The 20,602-nt window shown below is 41.0% G+C and overlaps 1 protein-coding gene across 1 annotated transcript; it reads right to left on the bottom strand.

The window, feature by feature from the left end:
* Positions 1-2,479: 2,479 nt before the first annotated feature.
* On the bottom strand, positions 2,480-20,565 carry si:dkey-250l23.4 (E3 ubiquitin-protein ligase RNF180). The gene is made up of 4 exons (XM_034170536.1): positions 18,985-20,565; positions 7,285-7,519; positions 6,262-6,387; positions 2,480-2,884 (listed from the first exon to the last, which is right to left on the bottom strand). Exons 1-4 carry the CDS (start codon positions 19,924-19,926, stop codon positions 2,679-2,681), a joined length of 1,509 nt encoding a protein of 502 aa, XP_034026427.1. The 5' UTR covers positions 19,927-20,565; the 3' UTR covers positions 2,480-2,678.
* Between the last annotated feature and the right edge of the window lie 37 nt (positions 20,566-20,602).

Raw genomic sequence — 20,602 nt, 5'->3', positions numbered from 1 at the left:
TCGGACATTCCATTGTTAATGGACATTTTGTAATGAAAGAACGTGCGGGCAGAGTCGCATGTCGGGCCGGACCCGGCCGCGGGGGGTCGCGACAGGAAAAACACCTCCGTTGGAAACCTTAACGGGCAAGTTGGAACATGCCCAAGCTGTTAAACAATTTCTCAGTTACTCACTTGTTGAAAGCCATCAAAAGCCGCCTGAATTTTACAAATGGTTTTCAACAAGGGGGTGTTTTTGTTATGTGCCGACGCGGGTTGAGGAGCGGACCTGCGTCTGACTGAACCCAGCGCTAAATAACCAGAAAGCGGTTCCAAAAACAAAACATTTATTTCCCTTTCTGTGCAATAATTGTGTACAACATAATATATGGTTTGTCTGGCGGAGTGAAGGACGGCGCGCTCTCCAGCGCCCAAAGGGATCGAAGCCTGGACACGACAAACTGACTCTGTGAAGGATAGAAGAGGTGAGGTAAGTCAACAGCTACAACTAATATCCTTCAAAGGCACACACTATCAGCAACACATTCAGGTCTGAATTTAAGCTTTATGTAAATGAGCAGCCTCTCACAACAGGTGGAGGATCATCAGTCCGCACGCCACGGCCGTGAGAAGCGAGCTGCACAATTCTCATCAATGTTCAAATATACTGCGTAACAAAATACCAAATTACTATTAACACTTATTCAGACAATCAATCACCTCTGATGTGTGCTGACAGCATGTGTCCCTCACCCGTCCTCCTTCACAGGCACGATGTGTCAAACCCAGGCGCGGTCCTCAGCGTCTCACAAACGAACGTCACAAGGTCGAGTTCCCGGCAATTCTGCTTGAATCACTCATGGCTTAAATGCAGAACGCCATCTCATTATCTGCTTCAGCTGAAAGTCTTTATGTTTGCACGTGAGCATCATCCACAGGTGCTGCGAGTCATTAGGCCTGCACATGAACATTCTCCACAAGTGCAGCCAATAATGTTGATGAGGGTGAAGGATTCTTCTGCCAGCACCGTCTCCACAGACAAAAACCAGTTTGCATACCACCTGGAGAGCAAAGAAAAGAAAACACAAAAACATCCAGCCAAACCCCCCAACACGCAACCGTTTTTCCTGTCGCGGCGCACACAGATTCGCCGAGTCGTCATGGAAACGACTCGGCGAATTTGCGCGCACGTCTTTCATTAAAAAATGTCCTTAAACAGTGGAATGTCCGCATAAAGTCCTCATGCCGGCCTCTTCTGAATCTTCTCTGTTCTCTCACGACGTCCTGGGTGAATTAAGTCTTAAATTAGGATGTTTTCAGGTCGAAACAAGCCGACGACGGTGCCTGGAAGCGCTGCGTGACGTCCCACTCCGTGGGAAGTCCTTACACCGACAGAAACACCCCATAATCTCTCATCAGCCGTTAAACTTTTCACCGAAAACCAGCTGAATTTCTCGAATAGCGTCCACTCGGATATTCCTCACAGGTCCAGAAAAAATTTTAATAAAGCCACGCGCGCCATCTCGAGCAGCGTGTAAAACAAAGGAATTCAGCCGAGAGGGCGGGACCACATCTCACTCAAGGCCTGCCCACAGGGAAATGACGTCACCGACGCGTGAAAAAACTCATGCACGCGCACGAGGGTTCAAGCATGATTGGTGTAATCGCACGTCATTCAAATTCATATAGTTAAAAAAAAAATAAAAGTGTCGGGTGTTTATCTAATTTACCTCGTATATATATATAAACACCAGTAAATAAAATCACATTTTCTGCTAAATTTCACTGTCAGTCATTTTTTTTAAACATTGTTTCTCAATTCAGTCTAATGTTGTGCTGCCCCCATGTTGCTCAGAACCAGCACAGACTATCTGACATGGGATCCACATGTTGATGTGATTTTTCAAACATAACTCTAGCTGTATGAGGTGGATGGACCTCAGGTTGTTTTGACATTGGGATATTTCACTTGGGGGACCAGCACACTAAACTAGATCATGTAGTTCATTCCATTTTCACTCCAGTTTCCACATTGTAACAGAATTGTCGTGCAAGTAGTCAGTGTGCTTGCTTCTCAAGCAGAATGCCCCGTTTAATGCTGTCCATGTCCCACTCTCCTTTTGTCATTTTTGTTCAAATTGCTATAGTTTTATGCTGTAAATTTACAGTAATTTCTGTAAAGGTATTTACATTTTTATTGTATTTTGTGCAGAATTATACTAGCAACCACTGCTGCCATTTTCCCATAAAACATTTATTTATTTATTTATTTATTACAGTGTGTTGTCAAACTGGCAATTAACCATGTGACTTTAATATTTTTGTTCTACTTAAATGAATGAGCCTCCAAATATGTATTTATGTAACTGTAAGTTTAAACTATTTTATAAAATCTTTGCATGACATGTTTAAGACAAATTACCAGGAATTATAAGGAAATAATGCCCTTAACAGAATATTAACATACCAATATCTCACTGCAAAGTTGATGCATGTCATTCATTTTATAAAGACAACAGGCTTGCACACTCTCCCTTCACTATAACCCGGCTAACCTGCTAGCTTGTCATTCAAGTTTTTATCCTTCCTCACTGTATGTATACCTACATCCTCTGCTTTATCTTTTACTTCTTACTTTATCTTCAGAAAAGAGTTTGCTTCAATACTTCTGTCAGAATATTTCCAACGCAGTCTCAGCCATCAAAATGAAGGGAAGAGGAGGTAGCAGAGGATGCAGAATATAAGGAAGCCGATGACCCAGTTGACTGAGTAGATGTAGATGATGGCCGTGTCCATGTCAAAACGCCAGCCCCGCGTGTCATCGTCATAGTCCAAAGCATCCAGATGGTGCCCGGCTCTGTGGGGGAACTGGTGCCTGGCGATGGGATTCGGCTGCCGCGAGAAGCCTACATGTGGGACAAACCAGAAGTTGAGTGGTTCCTGTTGAAGAGTATATAGAATCAAACATCCCTGTGGGCTTGTTGGGTGTCTTTTAAAGGCCACTGTGGATATGGTCATCCTAAATCTATAGAAAAATGTTACACCCAGTGCTTAATTTGTAAAGTGGGAGGTCCCGGAGCGCAGAGGATGGGTGGCTCCGGTGCAGAAAAAAAAAGAAGGGCCGGGGGGCTTGCGAACAACGCTGTGCGCCACACCGAAAATAAACTGGGCATTAATAACACTAGTCACACCAAAGCCGATAGAGTACAAATTCCTGTTTAATGATGTACAGTAGTCCCTCGTTTATCGCGGGAGTTACGTTCTCCGCGTTCACACCGGGCGCGACCCGAGCGACTGCAGCCACAGGTTGCCATGTAATCCCTACGTAAGGACGCGTTTTGGCATCAAATCGCGCAGCGCGACTCGAGTGAAGCGATTTTGAGCGTTTTGCGCGTTTGTGGCGCGATATTTCGTCACGTCACGTCGTGTTGCTCTCCTCCCCAAGTTGAAAAATCTGAACTTTTTCGTCTCGTCGCGCCGCGATGACAAATCAGGGACTGAATATATAGTGACGTGGAGATGTCTGGAGTTTGAAGATGTGATCATGTCCTGTATCTGGTAGCAACCTGTGTGCAGGACTCATGTCTCTTTTGTCCTTTATTTCACAATCATGACAGTTTTTTGGAGCGAGCAGCAGCACCACAGCAGGGGGAGCAGAGTTTCTTTTTCTTCAAGAACTCGCTCCCTGTGATCAAGGTCCGCCATGATGACTTGACGCTGAGCGTAATGTAAGCTCCTTATTTCATGACGCACCGGGGTGAATTTTCGCAGCGAAAGTCCACCCAAGCAGAGCGACACACCGGGCGAAGGAGGCGCGTCCGTCGCCACGCAACCCCCGTGAATTTGTAGCGTCTGATCGCGCCCAGTGTGAACGCAGCAAGAAATCCGCGAAGTAGCGCTATAGATGTTTTAAGGCTGTAAAACCCCTCACTACACACTTTTCTCAAACAGGCATTAACATTTTCTCACTTTTCTCGCTTGTAAACACTCTCTTTTTTCTTCTGTGCGAGAAGATTATGAACAGACACATGCAGAACACAATGCGCGGCTCTCCCTTCGCTCACTGCCTCCGGGGGTACGGATGCGGGACCCGCAAAGAATCCAAGTCCTCTCTCGGTGGCCACGGAGCTCTGCGGCTACGGTCAACATCCGGATCAAAACAGCGAGCGTAGCCTCTGGACCTGTTGCCAGATTTGGCGCAATTCCGCACAGCAGACAGGAGGGCAGCGGTGTGATTGGCAGTGAGAGCAATCGCAGTGATTTTTTTTTTATATATATATATTTTGCTAGTCAAGAGAGGTGGCGGATCACGGATCCATTATAAATAGCTGGCGGAGCACGCGTCCGAGGTTCCGGAGCACGCTCCGGCTTGCTCCCCCTCAAATTAAGCCCTGGTTACACCACTCTTTACTATAATCCACTTCTGATTGCGTTCTAAACAATTATCAATCACAGTTTCTGAATATCCTACTTTTATGTTGCACCATTGCCAGGTGGAAGCTCTAAATCTCATTTGGAATCAGTTTATTTTCACAGGATTTCAACAACACATTTCTCACGGGCTCTTTATATATAAGACTAATTGCATACATGTGTAGCAAAGACATCCCATTCAATTTGTGCCCCATGAGCAATAAGCCTGAAGGCTTGTATTCATATAACCTCTAATTGAATAGATTTAATAGAAACATGAACAATACTGTTCATGTTAGCAGAGATACAGAGAACAGTTGACATATTGTGGATATATTCAATATATTTGCAGTGTTCCTAAATGTGTTCCCAAAAATCCTCATACTTCAAAGTAAATTTTTTGCCATCTTTTTGCTATCCCAATTGTTTCTGTTTTACATTGTATTTGTTACCTTGTGTATCAACAGTAGCTCAGGGTATTTTAATTGCTTGCTTGTGTGTGTGTGTGTGTGTGTGTGTGTGTGTGTGTGTGTGTGTGTGTGTGTGTGTGTGTGTGTGTGTGTGTGTGTGTGTGTGTGTGTGTGTGTGTCTCCTGTCCAAACAGCACCTAGAATTGAGCCAAACTTGGCACACATATACTTTGACATACAGGGAGTGAGACAGTCTATTGAGCACTTTAGTAGTAGTAGTAGTAGTAGTCGTAGCTGTAGCAGTTGTAATAGTACTAGTAGTAGTTGAGGGGAGGGACACGTTTGTGTTGCTATTGAGCACTTTAGTAGCAGCAGCAGTAGTAGTCGTCGTCGTAGTAGTAGTAGTTAAGGGGAGAGACACTTGCTACTGAGCACTTTAGTAGAAGTAGAAGTATCAGTAGAAATAGTAGTACTAGCCGCCAGGGATTTTAGGCCCCATGGAAAGAAGTCTTACTGCGCCACCCCCATATTATTTTGTCAGTATTATAACTGTATTAGGGGCCTCGCTGGGTCACTATCAATCATCGGCCCCAAGAATCCTTCTCCTTATTCTCCCATTTTCGGCACCCCTGAGTAGTAGTAGTAGTAGTAGTAGTAGTAGTAGTAGTAGTAGTCAAGGGGAGAGACACTTTTGAGCTGCAGAAGTGAACCAAACCTGGCACACATATATACACACATATGATGAGTGACATAGGCTAATGAGCACTTCAGTAGTAGTAGTAGTAGTAGTAGTAGTAGTAGTTAAGGGGAGAGACACTTTTGAGCTGCAGAATTGAACCAAACCAGGCACACATATACTTTGACATATGATGAGTGACATAGGCTAATGAGCACTTCAGTTAGTAGTAGTGGTGGTGGTTAAGGGGAGAGACATGTTTGTGCTGCATCGTCATCGGTTTGTGTGCAAAAAGGTTGGTGTCATACTTTTCTAATCTCTTCTTTTTCCTTTGAACATCTTGCCTCTTCACTTTTTGCAAGTAACAGTATTGGTAGCGTAGTAGTAGTAGTAGTAGTAGTAGTAACTGTAATAACAGTACTAGTAGTAATAGTAGTAGCAGTCCTATCTTCTTTAGGCAGCTTTAGTCATATAGCAGTTCTCTGGAATCTGGGATAGGTGGTAGGTGATAGCTTTGTTGGTGAAGATGAATTTTTCATTTCAGTCTCTGAATCAAACCAGCCCTGGGGCGTGTAATCAGCTAGTTTATATGTCTATGTTAAGTACATAAAATACACATCCTTCATGTATCAGTATATATACTGATACATTTAAATCACGCACCTTCAGATGTACTGAACAGTATCATTCTGTAGCACCCTCTCATTTGATTTCTATTTAGGCTGACCTGCTAAAACAACCCTCCAAAGAAAAAAATTCTTTCTATGAAAATTGAAAAACATACCTCCAAAAATGCGGAATAGTTTTCTGCAGCTTGGCAGAGGCCACTTTGCACAACTTGCTTTCTGGAAGTTCTGTTTCCGAGACAGGTATTCCTTTGGGAAGAATGTCCTTGTTGTTTGGTTTAGATCTGTAGGAGAGGCAAACAGTGTTTTATTGCAGTGTGTTGGAAAGCTTGATTTAAACGTCCAGTTTCTCATAATAGGCTAGATAAGGAGTTATTCAATATATTATTTTTTTAAGAAGACGATTCAGCATCACACGCCTGTCGTTTAGTCCTCTTGCTGTTTTTTTTTTCTTGTGACCTTTGCACTGGTAATCAAGACAAGACCTTAATCACAGATCCTTGTCACCTAATCACAAACAAGAGCCCTTAGTACAGGTAGAGTCTGACTCATCGTGCTGCCTTTGTGTGTTTTCATTGCTCATTTTCTCCTACATACAACTAACATATGCCAATGTGAATCATAGAACTTCATTATATATTCATACATTTGTCAAATTGCATACATTCCTGATTTGTGTGAACCAAAGCAGCAGACTGTATTGCATAATCTGTGTTTATTCCATAGGAACAAAATGTACTATATTCATTATGTAATTTCACTGATTAACATCACTTTGAGCAGATGAAATGAGTTTATCAGTGAAATGACCTGCTGGAGTCAGTGCCTGCAAAGAAAACCTGCACCCTCTCGGTCCTTACTGGAATACTTTGGACACCAGTGTGTTCTACATATTTATTGTTCATTTGTATTTTAAATAGGATTATGTTTAAATAAGTAGCATTATTTCCTCATTTAAGAGCCTCTTTTTGTGGGGGGACAGAGCAACAGGGTGGTGCACAGGTGGAGATCTGGGAGCAGCGGTGAAATTTCATCTAGGATGTAACACCACATTTGACTGTAGAAGGTTCTGTATGCTAAACAATAATTTGGCAGAACATGCCCCCTTTAAACTGAACTCCCTGAGCAGCACTTCAAGCTGAGGATCTTACAAATCATGCATGTCAGTGCAATTAACTCACCCTTCTGGAAGAACACATGTGTGATGGTTGTTCTGCAGAGGGGGCAAGGGGTATTGGTGGGATTGTTTTTAGCCAGGGTCCTCAGACAGGGCTCACAGAAAACATGATTACAAGGTTGGCACATGTAAGGGCTGAAGTATATGTCCAAACACACCGCACAGATGTACCCGTCTCTATCAGCAGTACTTACATCATCGTCACTCTCACTGCTGCTGGATGGGTTCTCTGTTGAGCTCTGGATGTGGCACAAAGGGAAACTTCAGTCATTAAAAGAATTAGCAAATACAAAATCATTTATCTGTGAAACATGAACATCCCCTTGGTCTTTTTCTAGCCACTGGCTGTGCTGAATCATGCACAGAGAAACACACCACATGGCGAAAATGTTGTAGCAGACATTCAATACGTAATGCACATTATGGATATAATTCACCATAACGAGGCATGCATACTGAGTTTTCCTGTCTCTGCAATATGTATTGTATGCATATAAAACTGTTTTCTGTCTCAGCCCTGAGTGGGAGAGCAAAGTGTATTCTATGCATATAAAGCTGTCTCGGCAATGTGTTTCCCTGCTATGCATGTAAACCTAATTCAGCCTGTTTCCGCCTCTTTGATATGTTCCAGCCGGGACTGCTGTTTTGTTGATGTGTATTCCTGTTCTGGTCACATGATGACTTGTGTGAAGTGCATATCAAATCCTCTTGGCCCCTTTAATGCTTGTTCCTCTCAGGCATGTGACAAAATGCTGACTCTTTAATGTTTTCCTGTTGGGACACCTGTGTTGTTAATGGGTGGGGTTGAGCTGCTATAAAAGGTGTTTGAGTTGTGTGACAAGAAAAAGAAGATAAATGTAGAAATAATGACAGAAATAAAGTGACACATAGATACGTTGTCGAAATGGGGAAATTGTGGCTCCTTCAATCATCACAATTTCTACAATGTTGAAGTTGATGTTGTCTCGTAATGCAAGCGATACTCCTCGTCTTAGTCCTGATGTACCACTGAAATTACCCAATCGGTTAATTAGGGAGACTCAGATATGTGCCTATACATTTTTGCAAAAACAAACTTAAGTACCGTAGCACATAGAGCATCTGGGGTGTGCCCAGGTACACTTTGCTAAATGGTGCATAATCCTGTGCAAAGGTGTTATATTTAGTCAGTTAATTAGTTATGGGTGTGTTTTGGACATAACATGAATTAAACCAATCAGGATGTCATCTGTCACTGCTTTTAAGAGTGGTGTGCACTTGAAAATGGTGTATTACTATTTTGATGTCAATCTCAAGTGAGATGGCTTTTGGTGAGAAAATGGGTCTGTGGACAAAGCATCAGAGCGTCCAAGTGGATCATTTGTGGGAACAGCACTGAAGCAGCAACTCCTCTATCTCCACCAAATCTTCTCCACATCCCCATCAGGGAGAAGACAAATCTCCACTGCACCTCAACCATGCCATGCCAGATCCATCTTTGTGCTATTTTTTTATTTTTGTTTTCAGTTCTGTTGCATTGTGTACAAGGAGAGTGCATGCAGCCCATGAACGTGAAAACTCTGTGACTTTAGACAAAGTTTTTGTTGATCTGTGGTGCAATTGCTCTCTGCTGTCATGTGACAGTAGTGCACCAACGCTGCGCCTGAGTAGATGTAAGAACATAAGAACAACATGCCTATGTGCACAGAGATGTGTACATTTGCTATTTAAACAATATGGGTGCTAGACATGAAAATCACAACGGCGTCAGCTGGAGCATTGGTACTCGCACTGTGCTCTGCACTGCTTTGCACTGAACCCAATATCTTAAATCAGTGCTTTTTTTGCACTTCTCACCATTTTTTTGAAATGATTTCAATATTCTAAATTATCTATCAAAAACACAGCGCAAAACTAAACAACCTGTATTGGATCAAGTAAACGCATAAAAAGTAGCTCAGATCCCTGAAGGTTAGGAACCCGGACAAACTACAACTCAGCAATTATTTGTCAGGACATTTTGCTTAAACCTGGTCTTGACCTTGTACAAAGTACATCAATAGAATTTCCAACAAACTTGATATGTAGATGGAAGTCGAGTCCAGAATTGTCCTTAAAGGTTTTTGTTTGGAGCAAGGTCACATCTGCTGGTCTGTTTGTTGGCCTACTCCTGCCAGGTCCTATTGCGCTTTTCTAAAATTCTTGGTATGTCAGTCAATGCTGATCCCAAAATTCCCTCAAAATTTCATTTTGACAATGATCAAGGAGTTAGAATGTTCATCCTGACTTGGAGCAGTTGTGACATGTGTAGGTGGATTATCCAGATCTTACACAGGTCAATTATTTGGGTGAGGTCCAATATCATTGGGATGAAATGTCAAATTGCAGTTTGCCCTTTCTGTATTATACCATCTGGGAGCTACAGCTCAAACACTTTTGGTTCTCTATTAATATGTTTTGCATTTCTTGCAATATTATGTTAACATATGGAAAAAAAAGGAACCAATTCCAAAACTCACTCAGTGGACTACACCCACCACAGTACTAACTGTCCTGAGATTTGACCTCAGCTAATTTGGATTTCAACATACATTATCACTGAAAGCTGTCATCACAGCACATGGAAACAAGGGATGTGAAAATGTCTCTCCTTTTGTTGCATCCTTTATATAGAACAGTGCTTAAATAAGTGTTTATTTTGAGACATAATTTGACGAGTGTAAACGTCTTTGAGGCCCAGATGCACAGTGTGACGACACGTGTCAGGATGTGGATGACTCAGTAAACTGTGTTTGTAACATACTTTGACAAATTGACCCCAATATTGGCCCTTGTTTAAATTCACTTCACTAAAAGCTAAAACCTGTTTTATTTCAGAACATTATTGTATTTGAGTGATTTTCAACATGTCCATTTCCATTTTTCCTACAATAGTGTAATTGTGTATTTTTAGTTTGCAGAGAGGAAACATTAGTCAAAATGTGACTTCTAATCTGTGAAGTTTTTCCACAGCACTGGTCAAAAGTCACAGCTCCGCACTAAGGGTGTGACAGGATGCACAGAAGCTCGTTTTGAGGGCAGTCTATCCCCAACGTCCTCCTCAGAGCTGTGTTTCCAGACCCTGTGGACTGGAGTCTGTAGCATCAGTTTTGAAATAAGGTGAGGTTACTTTCAGAGTAATTACTGTATTCTCACCCAGGGGTAGCTCTGGGGACTTCCCCACAGCACCAGGCCTGCCTCCCAATGTGTGTCATTAACACGGAAGAGAAAACACAACACACAGAGCTGTGCTGTTATCACAGATGCTACCGTTCTTCTGCCCTGGCAACACACAGTGAGACACAACCTTTTTGTACTGGTGACATTAATCAACAAGAGCAATCAGAGATTTCTGATGTCCTCCAGTCCGGGCCTGGATTACCTCCAAAATTCAGTGGAGTCTTCTATGCCCTGCTTGCACTGTGTTCCTGTTCGAAAGACACCATCACATCACACTGAAAAAAGTGAAACACAGTGCACTTCATTCAAAGTATTTATTTACATTGGTCTAATGGAAAATTGTGGTTTCCAGTTTAAATCTGCTGGAATCACTTTAAAAAAAATCATAAATATACATTGTGAGAAACTAAAAAAATTAGCTGTAACAAATGACATCAATTTTTTTAAGTTGATCCAAAGTATCATTTTTTTTCAGTGCAGGATTGTGCACGCCTGCCCGTTGGCATGATGTTTCGTGGTTTGCTCATACAAGCTGTTTCGGCATTAGTCACCCTGGTTGTACTTATTCACACCATGCGTGAAGGGGCCTTAAAGTTTGGCAAATCAAAGCACCTGTAGTTAACCCACTCAGTTATGATTAGTTTTTTTGGAGCTTAAGTCAAGTTATACCTGTGAACCATCTGTGAGTTGCTTTAAATTTCACTTTGACACCGACTGAGGATTAAGAAAGAAAGCCACTGTTAAAAAATAATTAAAAGGCATGTTGGTAATTTTACCGTTTCTTTGAGATATGCAGCTGAATAAGAGGCCACATTTTGTCCAGGAAAAGTGTGTTTTAGTCAATGTTTGAGACCAAAATACACTTCAAGATCAAATATGTAATTTCAATACCAGACTGGTCAACGCCCAGGTTAATAACGACTAACACCGGTGATTTTGTCCAACAGGGTGCCATCGGAAATTGGGCTATTACTGTGCAAAGAAGGAGAAGAGGTGGAGAACGTGTCCGGAGGCACCTGAAAGGAGGAGAGTTAGACATGTGGCACTGAGAGTCGTGACTTTGAATGTTGGCAGTGTGAGTGGTAAAGGGAGAGAGCTGGCTGACATGATGGAGAGGAGAAAGGTAAACATAAAGGTAAACATACTTGTGACAACTATATTTTCCAAACTATAAGTGGCACCTGTCAAAAAATGCCCCTTGAAGAGGAAAAAACTTGTAGTCACAAAAATGCTCCAATCATATTAACAATTATACCACATTATTTGTCTGATCATAAACATTCCAGAAAGGTATAATTTGGACTATCTATGACTGAATGTTATGGATTTATGGGGTAAAAACCTGAAGAATGGTGACAAAGGTCAATTTCAGTTTGTACAGGGGTCAAAAGTTAAAGTTGCTCCAATTTTAGTAAAACAAATGGTGCAAATTGTTGATTGAGGTACTTGGATTAATAAATGGAATAGTTTTGACTGTGTTGAATGCTTGGTCTCTAAAGTAAAGGTCAAATAATGTTGACGTCCATTGAATTCTATGACATGTGACATATGTTACCCCATAACGTGATAACTAAGCATGATACATGGTGCAGACTATTCCTTTTTGAAACCCTATTAACTCAACCAATAATTTGCATCACCTTTGAACAAAACTGGAGCAACTCTAACTTTTGACCCCTGTACAAACTGAAACTGAACTTTGTCACCATTCTTGTTGTTTTTACCCCATAACTCTATAGAATTCAGTCATAGATAGTCCAAACTATACCTTTTTGGAATCTTTACAATCAGACAAATAATGTGGTATAATTTTCAATATGACTGGAGCATTTTTATATTTTGACCCCTATGTAATTCTTCAATTGACCCCTACGTGGCCGCCTCTTGAAAATTCAAGTGGCCCATCGGTTTTTTCAAAAGAGTAATATCTAAGGGGTACTTTTGCCAAATTTGGTGCTTGTATCACCATTTGAAGGATTCCTCTGTAAATATTCTGTTATCTGCTGCACTATTTAAATCTCAGATGGTGCAGTGCTGCTGCAGGCTTAAAAGTTCCAAGAAAAATAAATCAACAGTCCACCCTGTTATTTTGAAACTCACCTGTAATGTATGTAGGATATGTTCATGCCATGTGTATTTGATTTGTGAAGGAAATTGAAGACAGATGTGTTAACATGCAATTCACATATACACCATGATGAAAACACTTTTCATTAATTCAATTCCAATAGAAATGATAATAACGGACATGAGTATATCTGCTGGATCATCTGCAGCATGCCAGAACATCAGTGAGAGAAAGAGAGGAATGTGTGAAACACTAGAATCAGCAGAAGGGCTCAAATTTTTTAAATTCAAATTCAGTGTAAACATTCTATCAGCGCTTTTTATTCAATGTTCAGAATCACTTTAATCTGCCACCGTGCCTGCAGGTCTGCAGTAGTCAATCAAAGTGGAATCTGCTCTTTTGTCTGTTCAGTTCTGAAGGGCTCTCTGACCAAGCCTCATCATGCAGCTAATTCAGAAGTAACCCCACTTTAAACCACACAGACAAAAGCTGTTGAGATGAGCTGTGAGCTGGTACGCCAGTCAAGAGTCACAGACTGCAGAGGAAACATGAACTCACTCAGACGCACCCGGACAAAGCCGTACTCAGTCACATTTGTTGTAAATTTGTTGTTTAACCCACAAACTCGCAGCTTAAAGCAGATAACCTGTAAGCTGGAGAGGAAATGGCGTCTCACTAATTTAGAAGATCTTCATTTAGCCTGGAAAAAGAGTCTGTTGCTCTATAAAAAAAGCCCTCCGTAAAGCTAGGACATCTTACTATTCATCACTAATTGAAGAAAATAAGAACTACAGTGCTGAAAAGAAAGGTTTCTTTTCAGCACTGTAGCCAGGCTGACAAAGAGTCAGAGCTCTATTGAGCCAAGTATTCCTTTAACTTTAACTAGTAATGACTTCATGACTTTCTTTGCAAATAAAATTTTAACTATTAGAGAAAAAATTATTCATAACCATCCCAAAGACATATCTTTATGTTCAGCTGCCTTCAGTAATGCTGGTATTTGGTTAGACTCTTTCTCTCTGATTGTTCTGTCTGAGTTACTTTCATTAGTCACTTCCTCCAAACAATCAACATGTCTATTAGACCCCATTCCTACCAGGCTGCTCAAGGAAGCCCTACCGTTAATTAATGCTTCGATCTTAAATATGATCAAACTATCTTTATTAGTTGGCTATGTACCACAGGCTTTTAAGGTGGCAGTAATTAAACCATTACTTAAAAAGCCATCACTTGACCCAGCTATCTTAGCTAATTATAGGCCAATCTCCAACCTTCCTTTTCTCTCAAAAATTCTTGAAAGGGTAGTTGTAAAACAGCTAACTGATCATCTGCAGAGGAATGGTCTATTTGAAGAGTTTCAGTCAGGTTTCAGAATTCATCATAGTACAGAAACAGCATTAGTGAAGGTTACAAATGATCTTCTTATGGCCTCAGACAGTGGACTCATCTCTGTGCTCGTCCTGTTAGACCTCAGTGCAGCTTTTGATACTGTTGACCATAAAATTTTATTACAGAGATTAGAGCATGCCATAGGTATTAAAGGCACTGCGCTGCGGTGGTTTGAATCATATTTATCTAATAGATTACAATTTGTTCATGTAAATGGAGTCTTCTTCTCGGACGAATGTTAATTATGGAGTTCCACAAGGTTCTGTGCTAGGACTGATTTTATTCACTTTATACATGCTTCCCTTAGGCAGTATTATTAGAAAGCATTGCTTAAATTTTCATTGTTACGCAGATGATACCCAGCTTTATCTATCCATGAAGCCAGAGGACACACACCAATTAGTTAAACTGCAGGAATGCCTTTTAGACATAAAGACATAGAGGACCTCTAATTTCCTGCTTTTAAATTCAGATATAACTGAAGTTATTGTACTTGGCCCCACAAATCTTAGAAACATGGTGTCTAACCAGATCCTTACTCTGGATGGCATTACCCTGACCTCCAGTAATACTGTGAGAAATCTTGGAGTCATTTTTGATCAGGATATGTCCTTCAATGCGCATATTAAGCAAATATGTAGGACTGCTTTTTTGCATTTGCGCAATATCTCTAAAATTAATCAATCAATCAATTCAATCAATTTTTTTTATATAGCGCCAAATCACAACAAACAGTTGCCCCAAGGTGCTTTATATTGTAAGGCAAGGCCATACAATAATTATGTAAAACCCCAACGGTCAAAACGACCCCCTGTGAGCAAGCACTTGGCTACAGTGGGAAGGAAAAACTCCCTTTTAACAGGAAGAAACCTCCAGCAGAACCAGGCTCAGGGAGGGGCAGTCTTCTGCTGGGACTGGTTGGGGCTGAGGGAGAGAACCAGGAAAAAGACATGCTGTGGAGGGGAGCAGAGATCGATCACTAATGATTAAATGCAGAGTGGTGCATACAGAGCAAAAAGAGAAAGAAACAATGCATCATGGGAACCCCCCAGCAGTCTACGTCTATAGCAGCATAACTAAGGGATGGTTCAGGGTCACCTGATCCAGCCCTAACTATAAGCTTTAGCAAAAGGAAAGTTTTAAGCCTAATCTTAAAAGTAGAGAGGGTGTCTGTCTCCCTGATCTGAATTGGGAGCTGGTTCCACAGGAGAGGAGCCTGAAAGCTGAAGGCTCTGCCTCCCATTCTACTCTTACAAACCCTAGGAACTACAAGTAAGCCTGCAGTCTGAGAGCGAAGCGCTCTATTGGGGTGATATGGTACTACGAGGTCCCTAAGATAAGATGGGACCTGATTATTCAAAACCTTATAAGTAAGAAGAAGAATTTTAAATTCTATTCTAGAATTAACAGGAAGCCAATGAAGAGAGGCCAATATGGGTGAGATATGCTCTCTCCTTCTAGTCCCCGTCAGTACTCTAGCTGCAGCATTTTGAATTAACTGAAGGCTTTTTAGGGAACTTTTAGGACAACCTGATAATAATGAATTACAATAGTCCAGCCTAGAGGAAATAAATGCATGAATTAGTTTTTCAGCATCACTCTGAGACAAGACCATTCTGATTTTAGAAAGGTCTTGTCTCAGAGTGATGCTGAAAAACTAATTCATACATTTATTTCTTCTAGCTGGACTATTGTAATTCATTATTATCAGGTTGTCCTAAAAGTTCCCTGAAAAGCCTTCAGTTAATTCAAAATGCTGCAGCTAGAGTACTGACAGGGACTAGAAGGAGAGAGCATATTTCACCCATATTGGCTTCTCTTCATTGGCTCCCTGTTAATTCCAGAATAGAATTTAAAATTCTTCTTCTTACTTATAAGGTTTTGAATAATCAGGTCCCACCTTATCTTAGGGACCTCATAGTACCATATCACCCCAATAGAGCGCTTCGGTCTCAGACTGCAGGCTTACTTGTAGTTCCTAGGGTTTGTAAGAGTAGAATGGGAGGCAGAGTCTTCTGCTTTCAGGCTCCTCTCCTGTGGAACCAGCTCCCAATTCAGATTAGGGAGACAGACACCCTCTCTACTTTTAAGATTAAGCTTAAAACTTTCCTTTTTGAAAAAGCTTATAGCTAGGGCTGGATCAGGTGACCCTGAACCATCCCTTAGTTATGCTGCTATAGACTTAGACTGCTGGGGAGTTTCCCATGATGCACCCAGTGTTTCTTTTTATTCACCTCTTTTGCTCTGTATGCACCACTCTGCTGGAGGTTTCTTCCTGTTAAAAGGGAGTTTTCCTTCCCACTGTCGCCAAGTGATTGCTCATAGGGGGTCGTTTTGACCGTTGGGGTTTTTCTGTAATTATTGTATGGCTTTTGCCTTACAATATAAAGCGCCTTGGGGTGACTGTTTGTTGTGATTTGGCGCTATATAAATAAAATTGATTTGATCTGATTTGATTTCAATAGCACACAACTAAATTTTTAATCAGTTGTGTTATATCACTCTGGCACATATTAAAACTACTCACCATCCTAAAATGATGTCATTCTGTGAACATTTCTCTACACTGCGGGAATGTTTCTGTTTCCTTTCAGTTAACGTTTAGCAACAAGTAGACTATTATACTAAAACTTGAGGGGCACTCAGAAGTGTGCGTACCTCCACCAAACCCCTTGTCATATTAACCCTAACTCCTATTCCAACCCTTTTTTAAATAGAGGTCAATGATATATTACATCCACCAAGGAACTAATGTGTCTGTGTGTATGATTGTTTCTCAGCAAGATTACTTAAAAACATAGCGTTTCAGGAAACTTATATAGCACACTGAAGAACCAGTTAAACTTCAGTGCCAATCTACATTCAGTATTCTATCCCACCCCCTCACTTTTATTAGCATAGTAAGATAGAGCAATGTTTGGTAGTTCTGTAAAAAAAAAAAAAAAATTGAAATATTAGTTAGGGTTCATATTTTTGAAGCATTTCTGCATCTGTGCAGAGGCATGCACTCTACTGAATACCTCTGCAGCTTCACTAGACAGTGATGCCTTGAGGGGGAATTGGTGGACCTGCAAAGCCAGATTTGTATGAATTTTTATTGGATTGTTTGTAGGAGTGTGTTTATAAAAATAAATAAATAAAATAAAATAAAAAAAATTGGAATTGGTACTAGTCCAATATTGGCCAAAATGATCTGCCAGTCTGCATTTGGATCACCTCCAAAATACAGTCTTCAATGCACTAATATCTATCTGTGGTGCAAATTTGGTGAGAATCTGTAAAGTAGTTTTGATGTAATCCTTCAAAGCCTATACGAGGTCTGTTAGAAAAGTATCCGACCTTTTTTTTTTTTTTTTGCAAAACCCTGATGGATTTGAATCACGTGTGTTTGCATGAGCCAACCTTGAACCTTTGTGCGCATGCGTGAATTTTTTCACGCCTGTCGATTGCGTCAGTTGCTGGTAAGCAGCATTTGTCTGAGGTCGTGTGTTGTGCTCTCGGCGGATTTTCATTGCAAGGAAAACAACGGAACAACTAGTGCAGTGCAATCTTCCGAATGATTTCCACCAGGCTGTCGCCCAGTTTCTGGCAAAATTTGATGCTGTAGCGCTGCTCCAGTCGTTCCGTCATTTTCCTTGCAATGAAAATCCGTCTAGAGCACAACACACGACCTCATACAAAGGCTGCTTGCCAGCAAATGACGCAATCGACAGGCGTGAAAACGTTCACACATGTGCACAAAGGTTCAAGGTTGGCTCATGCAAGCACACGTGATTCAAATCCATCAGGTTTTAGCAAAAAAAAAAAAAAAAAAAAAAGGTTGTATACTTTTCTAACAGACCTTGTATGAAGTGAAACTTGATCTGGAAATCAGATCCGTATCACCTCCAAAATTGAATGGAGTCTTCCATGGCCTAATATGTATCTATGTTGAAAATTTGTCAAAATCTGTGCAACAGTTTAGATGTAATCCTGCTAACAGTAATCCTTCAAAGCCTATATAAATTGAAACTTGATTCAGAATCTGAATCTGGACCCAGATCACCTCCAAAATTTAATGGAGTCTTCCTTGGCCTAATATCTATCTGTGGTGAAAATTTCGTCAAAATCCGTGCAGTAGTTTATGACATAATCTTGCTAACAGACAGACAGAGAAATAAATAAATAAACACCATGGAATTTATTACATCCTTGGTGGATGTAATTAAATTAAATTTAAAAATATGTTGTGATGCAAATCTTCTATTGTACATCCAAGTCATGTTATCTGGTATGTATGGTTTCCTATAGGGCAGCCTTTCTCAAAGACTGACCCAAGGACCACTGGTGGTCCATGAGTGACCCGTAGTGGTCCAGGAGTATATTGGTAAATTATCACATATTAAATTAATATATTAAAAGAGTGTCTCAAACTGTTTAAAAATGACTTCAGACTCTAAGATATACTGTTGGAGTGGGAAGCAGACCTGTTGTTTTTCACTCTTTGGTTGGTGACAGGTTTCATAGGTGGTCCAGGAGATATATATATATATTTTTTAATTCATTTAAGTGGTTCTTGCTCTAAAAAGGTTTTTGAGAAACACTGTTTTCGGGGAATAGAATATTTGTTTCACAGTTTTAGGTTAGCAAAGTACAGCCAAACACGTGTATTTTGTAACAAATTATTGCTTTTCGACAGGGAAAAATGTATCAGATTGGTATTATTTTCAACAGATATTTAATTGTTCCAGAATCAATATCATATCATACATGAAATTGTGGTATCATGCCATCTCAAATTCTTTGTGGAACATCAAAATTAAAATTGGTCTATATGTTTCAAAGTTTAAATGTTTTATATTTTCACAGTAAAGAATTCTTATAATGTAAACTAATGGAGACTGAAAACAAAACAATTTGTGAAGTCTAACAGAGCATGAATTAAATTATGAAAGTATTCCATTCAGTATTAAAAATTGCTCGGATTCTCCCATTTTTCAGTGGTCAGATAAGTAACTGTTACTTAAGGACATATTGTCATATATATTAAAGAGCATAGAATTGGTTCACCTGTGTGCTCTCCTGATGCTGGTTTTGTCTCCACCTCTCTTTTCTCCTCTGTCGTCTTCTCAAACACTTCAGTCTGTTTTTTTCTTGTTTACTCATCGTCCTCTCTCCAAAACATGTGAGAGGCAGCACCACTGTATGGTTCAGGGTTTGGCTCAGCATCTCCTCCACCACACCTCTGCTACCATTCTCACCTCCTTCTTGTTCCTCTTCCTCCTGCTGCTCTTCCTCACCTGCCTCTGAGTTTGGAAGATCAGAGACATATGTTTGAGTGTGATGGTTCTGTGAGAACCACCCTGATCCATTTCTCACTTCCATCCAGAATGGATCTGACTCTGTGGATGGACTGGGTGGATGGTGATGTAGTTCTCCAGCAGATGTCCTGGGTAGTTCCTGGAGTGACAGAGCTGAAGATCTATGAGGGGGGAAGTCAGGAGATGCAGACCTCCTACCTGGCTGAAGAGTTGTTGGGTTCATACAAGCAGTGCTGGTCTGGGAGCAGCCGGCCAAGTTGTTCACTTTTCTTGCATTCTCCTTGATGTTTAACTGAGAGTCAGAATTACTGCTTGACAGGTGTTCTAGACCATATCTCCCTTCTCTGTCCCAGGCTCCACATTCCTCTGTGTCAGCTCTTTTTGGATGATTTCTGTGGCTGCGCCCACCTTTGTCTTCTGCACATTGCATTCTTTGTCTTTGCCCTTCTTTCCCACAGCCTCTCTTTCTATCTTTTGCATCCTTGCTGCCAGTTTTCTTAAGTGCTTTCCTCCCTGGCAGTGGCGGTCTCACGAGCCGCTCCACCCTGCTGGACCTCCCTTCTCCGGCTGGAGCTCCACTCATCTCCCAAGTCTCACACTCCATATTACTGTTGCTGTTCTCTCGACCAACATCCTCATTTTCATCACCTCCAACTGTTCTCGACACATGTGTGCTGACAAGGGAGCTCATGGTCGTGCTTTCAGTCCTTCAAGTCAACACAGACAAGCATCTGATGCAACTCCAACCAGCTAGTCTGGTCTGTCTTCCACCATCCTTTCCCTGGTCTCCTCTGGTGCATCCAGACTGCACGGTTTGAAGTGTTTCTCAAAGAGCTGGACGGACTGTTCCAGTGCAAAGGAGATGAGCAGTGACCAGCTGTCCTGCTACTGTTGTCCAACTGGGACATTCCATGCTGTTAACAAAGACAAAGTCCCCCAGTGAGCTGCATTACAATGCACGACCTCACTATTATGCAGCATGACCAATAGAATACACACTGCTGTAGAAACACCACAACCTGCAAATAAAGTGAAAAAAAAACAGAGCTGCATGCTTTTTCTCCAACCCACTACAACACACTGTCAGCTATTTCCCCACTGTGGGAGATCGAACTTATTGTGTACATTTATATTTGTGTGGGTGTAGATTGAATTCTGGTCATAAAAAAAGAATTCTATAGTTTCTGTTTTGATCTTATTGTCACAGACATGGTGCAACTCTAAACCTTCTGAATGGGATAAAATCAAAAATCCATTTGATGAAAATGTCAGGATAATCAGAACAGTGATGCTTCCGAAATAGAGTTCGGAAAAAAGAATGACGCACACGCGTCTCTTCATGATAGAAAAAACTTACAGAACAAAAG

The sequence above is a fragment of the Thalassophryne amazonica genome, chromosome 5 (assembly GCF_902500255.1).
Source record: "Thalassophryne amazonica chromosome 5, fThaAma1.1, whole genome shotgun sequence".
In the NCBI taxonomy this organism is placed as follows: domain Eukaryota; kingdom Metazoa; phylum Chordata; class Actinopteri; order Batrachoidiformes; family Batrachoididae; genus Thalassophryne; species Thalassophryne amazonica.
Note: the sequence above shows the minus strand (reverse complement) of the source record. Positions and strands in the feature narration are given on the sequence as shown.

Excerpts from the sequence above, each read along its gene's own strand:
- si:dkey-250l23.4 (XM_034170536.1), bottom strand. The coding sequence starts at position 19,926 with ATGAGCTCCCTTGTCAGCACACATGTGTCGAGAACAGTTGGAGGTGAT. Across the intron at positions 6,388-7,284 it reads ACATGTGTTCTTCCAGAAGG|ATCTAAACCAAACAACAAGG; the intron begins GTGAGTTAATTG and ends CCTCTCCTACAG. Across the intron at positions 2,885-6,261 it reads ACTATTCCGCATTTTTGGAG|GCTTCTCGCGGCAGCCGAAT; the intron begins GTATGTTTTTCA and ends TCCCACATGTAG.